The 10,049-nt window shown below is 43.8% G+C and overlaps 1 protein-coding gene across 3 annotated transcripts in view; it reads right to left on the bottom strand.

Moving 5' to 3' along the window:
• Positions 1-1,203: 1,203 nt before the first annotated feature.
• Inpp5b (inositol polyphosphate-5-phosphatase B) overlaps positions 1,204-10,049 on the bottom strand; it is a 64,096-nt gene continuing 55,250 nt past the window's right edge. For 2 of the 3 annotated variants that reach the window (XM_090335185.1, XM_090335182.1), the window contains 5 exons: positions 7,462-7,572; positions 4,993-5,077; positions 4,504-4,631; positions 2,463-2,574; positions 1,817-2,014 (listed from right to left, as the gene is read on the bottom strand). In XM_090335185.1, coding sequence (XP_090191311.1) covers positions 1,899-2,014; positions 2,463-2,574; positions 4,504-4,631; positions 4,993-5,077; positions 7,462-7,572 — 552 coding nt within the window. In that variant the 3' untranslated portion in view covers positions 1,817-1,898. Of the gene's footprint in view, positions 2,015-2,462; positions 2,575-4,503; positions 4,632-4,992; positions 5,078-7,461; positions 7,573-10,049 lie in introns of all 3 variants that reach the window. The other variant, XM_090335184.1, reaches the window with a different exon arrangement.

The raw sequence follows: 10,049 nt of genomic DNA, 5'->3' as shown, positions 1-10,049 counted from the left end.
GGCGAGCGGGCGGGGCGGGGCGGGGCGGCGGCGGCGCGGGAGCGGGCGCTCCGCTGGCGCGGGCAAGGGTCCCGAGCGTTAACGCGCGGTTCCCGGCGCCCGGTAGCGGCGGCGGCATCCTCAGCCACTGGTGCGAAATACTCTGGGCTCAGTTTGCACACGTGTAGCACCCCCGCCCCGGGGGTGCCTGGCTCGGACCCATCCTACCGCGCCAGCGCCGCCCTGCCACCCAGCCAAGTTCACTTGGCCGGAAAAGGAAAAGTGGACCGTGGACCGGAGAGGCCGACTTAGCAGACTTCCTGGCCCGGCGCGAGGGGGCGCGGCTGCCCCGTCCCTTCTCACACTTTGGTGGACAGTTTCCGATCTCCTCTCACTCGCGCCCACTCCGGTTGTCTCAACTTTTCTCCCCTGAGGTCTCAGTGAGCGCCACCTACTGGCCGCTCACCCCCACCGCGGGCTCGAGCCTGCGCCCAGCCTCCACTCCCCACGCCGAGGAGTGGCCCCGCTGCTCCGGGTACGATTCTGTCCACCCCTCTTAGCATGTCCCGGTCTTTTCTATATGCCTGTGAAATGTAGCCATTGAACCCTCCCCAAAGCCACTTCCTGTTCTCTCCTTCAGCTACTTTTCTGGAATACTCCCCATAGAGTGGGACCAAGCGCTGTGGTAGCTCATCCTAGCTGTATTACAGGATGGACTGGGAAGTCCAAAAGTGGGGCTGTTGCTCAATGGTAGCGAGCTAGCCTTGAGGAAAAGGTCACTGACAGCTCCCAGACCCTAAGTTCAAGCCCCACACCCAACACACACACACAAGTGTAAAATGAGTGCTGAGATGAGGTAGCCCAGGCAGGAAAGTCCATAAGACTCTTGTCTCCAATAAACAATTCAGAAAAAGCTGGTAGTCCTGCTGTGGCCCAAGTGGCAGACAGCTATCCTTGAGCATAAAGAGGTTCATGGACAATGCCCAGGCCCTGAGTTCAAGACCCAGGACCAGGGAGGGGGGAAAAGAGTGAGAATTTCTAGAGTCTGGATTAGGGCCATTTTACCATCTCTTGCGTGGAAATGTGAATAATGTTGATTATCCACTAGATTGCCACCAGGCATATACCTTTTGGGGCCCTGACCAGCTTTCCTGTTTCAGTATTAAGACAAAGGTCCACAAGTCAATAGCTAAGATAGAAAAAAAACACGCACAGGAACAACTGTTAAAAATACATTTTTCATTAAAATATATTACACGATGAGAGAGGGGATACATAAAGAGATGGGAGTATCTACAGGCCCAGACAATCCCATCTGACTCACCAGAACCCAGTTCCCTCCCATGTTTTCGTATCTAAGGCACCATATGGCTCATAGGCTGAGTGGCCAGCCTCTGAGTTACCTAACCACCTCTGAGTAGGAAGGGGGTAAGAGTTCCTATATACACATGGAACAGTGGAAGCATCTGTGGTAGCTGGGGGTTGTTTACCCAGGAGCATTCTTGCTGTCCAACTCATTCTCCTCTCAGGACTTCCAAGTTTGTCCAAATATCTGATCATGAGGTTATCCCAGGCTATAGGAAGGCACTGACTGCCCTGGAGGCAGATTGAGTAAGCAAAGGTACAGTTCTGTAAAAAAAAAATTTAAATAAAAGAATAGACATCTATTTGTGTTAAATAACTAAAGTTGAACATCAAATGTCAGTTTTACCAAGGAGGACTTCTCCCATGTTTTCACAACTCAGCATGGGGTGTGCTAACCCAAGGCACTAGCAGAGGGAGGTGGAGCCTTGAGAAGAGGCAGCCACTGTTCTTGCTTCCAGGAGGCCATGTATCATCCTAAGACATCTCTTAAGCTGAAACAGGTGGGGCTAGCAACTGGCTGCCTTGAATGAAACTGGAGAAGAGATGAAAGAGGATCAGAGTGGGTTGTAGAGGAACTGATGAATAAACTCTTGAGCTTTTTTCTTCTCTGCCATTTCAAGCTTTGGATGACCAGTTGGGTTTCGAAGCAGTAAGCTGCCAAATATGCTAGCTGTGTGTGGAAATGAAGAAAACACTACTTATTTTTTATGTTAGCAATATTTTCTGGTTTTAAAAATAGGGGAGTGGTATATGCTAGAATCCCAACACTATAAATTCCAGGCCAGCCTACAGTACATAGTTGAGTTTGAGGTCTCCTGAAACTACATAGCAAGACACTTTTTCTCTGTGTCTCTTCTCTTTCCTTTCTTACACACACACACACACACACACACACCCCTATATTTTGTTATGTGCCAGGCAAGCATTCCACTACTAAGCTATTCCCCATCCAAACTGAGTTTAAACTTTCCCAGAGATGAAAGTGATGATGCATACCTGTAATTCTGGCACTTGGGAGACTAAGCTCTGCTACAATGACCTGGGACCCTGCTAAGCCTTCTTTCTCAGAATAAATCCATATGTTTGCATATGCTTGATCTAAACACTTAACTACTTACCTAGAATATTCTCATCCAAATGATTTTTTGCTGAATTTTTCAGCAATTCTTGTAAAAAAGCCATCAAGTAGTTGAAGACCTTTTTATGGAATCTGGGAAGAGTAGAAATGACCTAAAAGAGGAAGAGGTGGGATTTGCCCTTTTTTGTTCAATTATTTGCCACGTTGCCTGCTATATTCTAAGACCTGAGTACATGATCTATGAGTAAGACTGCACAGAAAATTTTAACCACTTTACGTCTCACATTCTGAAAAAGAAGCAAGAGTCCAACACCATGTGAATATAAAGGTCAGACTACTAACTGTTCTCATAAGATTTAGGACATAGATGTCAGACCCAATGTCTATTAGGTCTTATAAGACAAAATTGAACTGGTAGAGGTTAAGTCTAGAGAATTTTGGGTAAAGAAAGTACAAAAAGATCAGGAGAAGGGAAGCAACAGGACAAGCAGAAAAGAGTACACTGTAAGAAATTACAAATCTACTTTTTAACAGTCATAAGCCAGGAAGGGTTGTTCATGCTAGAAATCAATGAATAGCACAGCTATTTGCATATCAGGATTAATTGGGAAACTTGAACAAAATACATTGCAAAAGGCATTTTCACTCAATGGATGTGGGCTAAGTTCCTGGAACTTAAATTATTGGCAAGTGTTTTATATTATTCTGTCAGTGCCTGTTATATAAATGAACCACCAGGCAAAATCATGAGAAATCTTAAATATTTAAGAAACTTATTGAGCCAATGCTGTGGCTAACACCTGTAATCCTAGCTACTCAAGAGACTGAAATCTAAGGATCAAGGTTCAGAGTCAGCCCAGAAAGACTCTTATACCTAATTAACTAGCAAAAAGCTGGAAGTGGAGGTATGGTTCAAATGATACAGTGACAGCATTGAGCAGAAAAGCTTAGTAAAAGTGCCAAGTACTGAGTTTAAGCCCCAACACCACCACACACACAAAAGTTAATTCAAGCCAGGCGCAATGACTCACACCTGTAATCCTAGCTACTCAGGAGGCTGAGATCTGAGGATAATGATTCAAAGCCAGCCTCAGCACTAAAGTCCTAAACTTGTATCTCCAATTCACAAATAGAAAATGGGAAGTGGCATTGTAGCTCCAGGGATAGAGCGGTAGTCTTGAGCTGAATTGCTTAGGGCCTAGGTCCAGAGTTCAAGCCCCACAATCAAAAAAAAAAAAGTTAATTCAAAATAAAGGGTATTGCTGAAAATTCAAGAGTATTTTTTTTGCTAGTCAAGGGCTTGAACTTAGGGCCTAGACACTGTCTCTGGGCTTTCTCCAGGGTAGAGCCCTACCACTTAAGCCACAGCACCACTTCCAGCTTTTTCTATGTATGTGGTACGGAGGAATTGAACCTGAGTCTTCGTGCATGCTAGGCAAGCACTCTACCACTAGGCCAAACTCCCAGCCCCTCAAGTGTATTTGTCAGACAATAAGAGTTTCAGAATATACAATATGATGGTAACATTCAAAATAAATGAGTAAGGAAGGTGACAGTGGCTAACACCTAAAATCCTAGCTATTCAGGAGGCTGAGCTCTTCAGGATCAAAATTTAAGGCCAGCCTGGGGAAAAGTCCAAAGTAACCAGCAAAAAGTCAGCTGGAAGCATGGCTCAATTGTAGAGCTCTCGGCAAGCAAATGCAAGGTCCTGAGTTCAAACCTCAGTACACACACACACACAAACGCACGCACACACACGCACACGAGGAGAGTCTGAATAAAGGGCACTGAACCAAGGTGAAGAGAATGAGAACAGAAGAAACAGGATAAATTATGGGACTGAGCATATGGGCGATAAAGAGAGGGAGGAGTCAGAAATGACTCAGGTTTCAGGGTTGAGCCACTGAAATTAAGGGTGATGTTATTAAAAGGAAAGGGACATGAGAGGAAGAACAGGTTTGAGAAGGAAAGATAGGGTGCTCTAAAACCTGCACTTGAGGGACTGTGCCCACTTTACTGTCAGGCCTCATTTGCCTGGGGCTGGCAACATGTGTATGCTGATGCTAAGTGGTTCCCCTCACCTGCTTACTCGCTGCATAATTGCCAGAACACTCCAAACAATTATGGTAGGCGCTGAAACAGATGACAGGTTCTGGCAGACTCTCCAGGAAAAGCAGCAAGGCTTCAGCTACGGAATGGTTGCTAGCAGCTTTTGGCCCATTGTTAAGGAACAAATGATGATGATGATGATGCCCTTGGTTAGAAGGCCTAAGGGCAAGCACATGCCAGAAGTGCTGCCTTGTTCAGTCAGGCCCTCTGCATGGAGCTGGGATGCCAGCCCAGTATCTCAAAGGGACCATGCTGTTTGTCAGCTGAGCCAGACCCTCCTAAGTTCTTACTATATGGGCTGCTTAAAACTGCCAAGTTTTCTCTGTGCAAACTTTAAGGAAAAGATGTTAGCTGAGGACACCATATGAGACTCTGCATTTTGAAAAAAAATTTCTTTCCTTTACACACACACGCGCGCGCGCGCATGCGCGCGCACAAATGCATGCACACCTTAAGGATACAAAGATTATCAATTGTTCCTTTATCCAAACAGTCCCTGATATGTTCAAATTCCGATCTCAGGCCTGGCTGCTGAAACAGATCTTCCTGCAAAAGGGGAAAGTCACAATTATTTTCTCAGAAAATTGGCAATAGTTTCCCATTTAGCAATATCATCATGGTGCAAAAAATGTTGCAGTAGTGAGACATTTGAATCATCCTAGAAGACAATGTGACTGAGGCTGATGAGGTTAATCCATCTTGTAGCCCTTCCCAGACATGCTTTTATAATAGACCATTAAGCATCTATTATATAACTATAGGTAGGGCACACACAAGACAAAATTCAACGTAAGAGAAAAATGAGAAGCAACTGTATGTTTCCTGTAGTGCTGAGAGATTCAACAGAAAACAAAACAAAACCAAATGAAGCCAGGCACAGTGGCTCATGCCTGTAATCCTAGCTACTCAGGAGGCTGAGATCTGAGGATCATTGTTCAAAGCCAGCCTGCACACTAAAGTCTGTGAGACTTAACCACCAGAAAATTGAAGTGAAACTGTGGCTGAAGGGGTAGGGCAGTAGCCTTGAGCTGAAGAGCTCAGGGACAGTGCACAGGTCCAGAGTTCAAGCCCCATGACTGATGAGAAAAAGAGAGAGAGAGAGAGAGAGAGAGAGAAATATGAATGTATGTACAATGTATGACAGACAGTGAAGTGATAGAATGCCTACCTAACAAGCATATTCCCTTGAGTTTAAACCCTAGTACTATACTTAAAAACAAAACAAAGGGCCAGGAGTTTGGCCTAATGGTAGAGTATTTGCCTACATACACAAAGACCCAGGTTTGAATCCTCGATACCACATACATAGAAAAAGCCAGAAGTAGTGCTGAGGCCCTCTAGCTTGAGAAACCCCAAGGACAGTGCTCAGGCCATGAATTCAAGGCCCAGGAGTGGCAAAAAAAAAAAAAAAAGCAACATCTATACATATGCAGTATAAATGAATCTCAGCATTAAAAAAAAAAAAAAAAAAGCTGGGACTAGTGACTCATGCTTATAATCTTAGCCACTCAGAGGCCAAGATCTGAGGGTTGTGGTTCAAAGCCAGCCTAGGCAAGAAAGTCCATATTTACAAAACAAAAAAAGCTGGAAGCAGTGGTAGAGCACTAGCCTTGAGAAAGCTCAAGGACAGCACCCAAGCCCTGAGTTCAAGCCCCAGGACTGGCAAAAAAAAAAAAAAAAAAAAACGCTCTGAGATTCCTTTTTGGCTCTTTTCCACGTGTGTGTGTGTGTGTGTGTGTGTGTGTGTGTGTGTGTGTGTGTGTGTGTGTGTGTGTGTGTGTGTGTATCCTGGTTCTGGGGCTTGAACTCAAAGCCTGGGTGCTATCCCTGAACTTTTTTGCTATTTTCACTAGTTTTAGGATATTTTATATCCACTTGTTTTATAAAATGACTTCAGATAAAACTATTAATAACAACACATATATGTATTGATCACAATTTACATTTGTAAGGAGCTCTATAGAGAGGGCAGAAGAGCATAGTACTTAAAAATATGAATTCTGGGAGCAGGGGATGTAGCTCACTTGCCTAGCAGGTATGAGGCACTGGGTTGGATCCCCAGCACTGCAAAAAATAATAAGAAAAATGTGTGACCTCTTAAGTCAGGTTCCCACCTCTACCCATTTATCAACTGGGGATCCTTGACAAAGTTATTTGCCTTTCTTGGAATTGGTTTCTTCATCCAAAACGTAATTTGAGAATTAAATGGGGCAATATGGTAATAAACACTTAGAACACAGCTTGGCATATTACAGCACTAATAATGTGTATGTGGTGAGTGAAGTCAGAACATCATAAGAACATATGTTGTTGGGCTGGGAGCTAGGGGTGTAGCTTGATGGACAGTACTAGTCTAACATTTATGAGGGCTGGCAGGAGAAAGGAGGGGAGTCTGTTGCCATGGTATCATACTCTATAAAGATTTCCAGGGAACCTACAAACAAGTTAGTCAATTGACCAACTGACTCCATGAAGCTTGCCCAAATCAGTTTAGAAGTCAAGCCTCCAGATTCATGGGTTCCATCTGGTCCTCTGTCTCTGCTTCTGCCTCAACAAATTAGCTCCTCCCATTCCCAGAAACTGGTGAGAAAGCCTGCAAAGGATAGCAGGATGACATCCCAGGAGATTTCCAGATGGCTTTCTGACTGGGGGACCCTAGAGACCTGGAGGAGGAACATGCTGTGCATGCTGTCCTATTCAGGGCTACTTTCCCTTGAGAACAATCAAAATCAAGTACTACATGTAACAGCAGGTCTGAAGGTGATACAAAACATAGCACAGGACCCCTAGAGGAGGAACAGCTGGAGGAAGAACAGCTTTCCACATCTTTCTGGGGGTAAAGGCTTTCAATATGAAAGATTCTTGGGGCTGATGGTCTCTCTCAAAGCAGTGTGGCCTCAATCGGGTCTAACTGCTTAAACATAACCTACCTGCTGGATAGCATTTCGGTAGAGGTAATCAACCATCATCCAGAGTTCTTTGGGGATTTCCATGGAGCTCTGCAGCTGGCTCGTATTATCTGTCTGTATTGGCATCAGAGTCTGAGGATGAAACATCAGGACAAAGTGGCCTATCAGTAGAACTAGTAGGCTGGGACCAGGAGAATGAGTGATATGGGAATTGTAAACCCATGGAAGAAGGGAAGTATTGCCCCTAATCAAATATTCCAGAGACAACAATGAAGTCAGGCTAATCACTGGTGAATCACATCTAATCCTAGCTACTCAAGAGGCTGAGATCTAAGAATCATAGCTTAAAACCAGGCTAGGCAGGGACATCTATAAGACTCTCATCTTTAACCTCCAAAAAGCTGGAAGTGGCACTGTGACTCAAGTGGTATAGTGCTAGCTTTGAGGAAAAACAAAAATAAAGTGGGACAACATATGATTTTCAGCAAACAGTTTCAAAGAATAGGATCAAATATGAATCATGTACTTAGGGGTAAAAATAAAAATACCATGGCAGGCGCAGTGGCTCATGCCTGTAATCCTAGTTCCTCAGGAGGCTGAGATCTCAGGAATGCAGTTCAAAGCTAACCCAGGCACTAAAGTCTTTGAGACTCTTATCTCCAATTAACTGCCAGAAAACCATAAGTGGCACTGTGGCTAAAGAAGTAGGGCAGTAGCCTTGAGCTGAAGAGCTCAGAGACAGCACCCAGGCCCAGAGTTGAAGTCCATGACTGACAAATAAAGTATCACTGCTCTAGAATTCCCCTATTAGAACCAAGGAATTGGGCATGTACTAGAAAGGAAAAAAAAATACTCAAGATTCCAAAAATCTGAGTCTGAGGTCCAAATCATGTGATTTGGGACAAACCACTCTCTTGATTGGGCCACTATTTTCATCTACATAATAGAAGAATTCAAGAATCTCTAAATGAAAAGGTGCATTGGGGGAAAAAACGTAACAAATAACTAAATCTGCCCCAAACTAGTGCCTGAGGTATTTGAATTGTCTCCATAGGAACCTTTTTTAGATTGAAGCAATAGTAGTTTAGGGTAACAAAGACTTTTTTTGGGGGGGGGGTCGGTTATGGAGCTTGCACTCTTTGCCTAGGTGTTGTCTTTGAGCTCTTTAGCTTAAAGCTAGTGCTCTACCACTTGAGCCACAGCACCATTTCCGGTTTTCTGGTGGTTATTTGGAGATAAAGAGTCACAGGGTCTTTTGTGCCCGGGCTGGCTCTGAACTGTGATCCTTAGATCTCAGCCTCCTGAGTAGCTGGGATTATAAGTGTGAGCCACCAGCGTACAGCTACAGAGATGGTTTTTTAAGAACAAATAACACTATACCCCAGTAAACTTCCATTATTTTACGATTCATACCTGTTTCTATAGATGAGCTGCTCACCCTCAAAATACTATGTTGACAATGTATGTGAATTAATGCACCTTCTATCTGGCAAATATCATGTAACCCTTTTACTAATTACAATAAAAAAAATAAAATATAAAAAAAATACTATGTTGAAACCCAATCACCAAGGTGGTTAGTTCATGAGAGCTGTATACCCATGAATGGAATTAATGCTCTTATAAGAGATAAGAGACATGGCTCCTGCCATGTGAGGACACAGAAGAGAGCCATGTATGATCCAGGAAAGTGGGTCCTCACCAAATGTGTTAAATTTTTCAGCTTCTAGAACTGAAAGTAGTAAGTTTCTGTTGTTCATAAACCACAGTCTATGGTATTCTGTTACAACAGCCAAATAGACTATGACACACAGTGGGTGTGAAAAATTGAAAAACAGTCACAGCACACATCTCTTCCCTTACAGAAGTATTGTTTCCCTCCCTGCAAACATAGGCTTCGCTTCAATCACCCTCTCTGACCCATACAATATTGCAGAAGTAGTGACATGGGAATTTTGGAACCTATGCCACAAAAGCACTTAGCTTCTGCTCTCAGTCACTATAAAAATCCAAACTGACATCTTGAAAGACAAGAGTCACAAGCAGAGAAGAGTCCCAGAAAGCAGCCAACACAGAATCATGAGGTAGGCCATGTTCAACTCTTCAGCCACTACAGTTGCCACCTAATTACAATACACAAGTAAGTTGGGGTGGAAACATGGTTTAAATTGTAGAGCAACAACATAGCAGGCAAGCTGAGTAAGTGCAAGACCCTGAATTCAAATACTGATACCAACAACAAAAAAGAAAGAAGACCAAATTGCTGACACTAGTAGCTCAATCCTAGCTCCTCAGGAAGCTAAGATGTGCAGATCAAGATTCAACCCCAGCTGAGGGAGAAAAGTCCAAGAGACAATCTCTAATTAACTAGCAAAAATGCTGTACTGAAGCTATGGCTCAAGTGGTAGAGTGCCAGCTGCAACTGAAAAAGCCCACTGAGAATGCAAGGCCCTGTAAGCCCTGGTAGCAGCAGTAAAACAAAACGAACAACCAAGTAAGCCTATGTAAAACAAGCAGAAGAAACAAACTGTCATGAAAAACAACTCACTATAGTTTTAATTTAGGAGTGCTTTTTACCTAGCAGTATATAATCGAAACACTAAGCAAGC

This window comes from Megascapheus bottae, chromosome 6 (assembly GCF_031878675.1).
Source record: "Megascapheus bottae isolate mThoBot1 chromosome 6, mThoBot2.hap1, whole genome shotgun sequence".
Classification (NCBI taxonomy): domain Eukaryota; kingdom Metazoa; phylum Chordata; class Mammalia; order Rodentia; family Geomyidae; genus Megascapheus; species Megascapheus bottae.
Note: the sequence above shows the minus strand (reverse complement) of the source record. Positions and strands in the feature narration are given on the sequence as shown.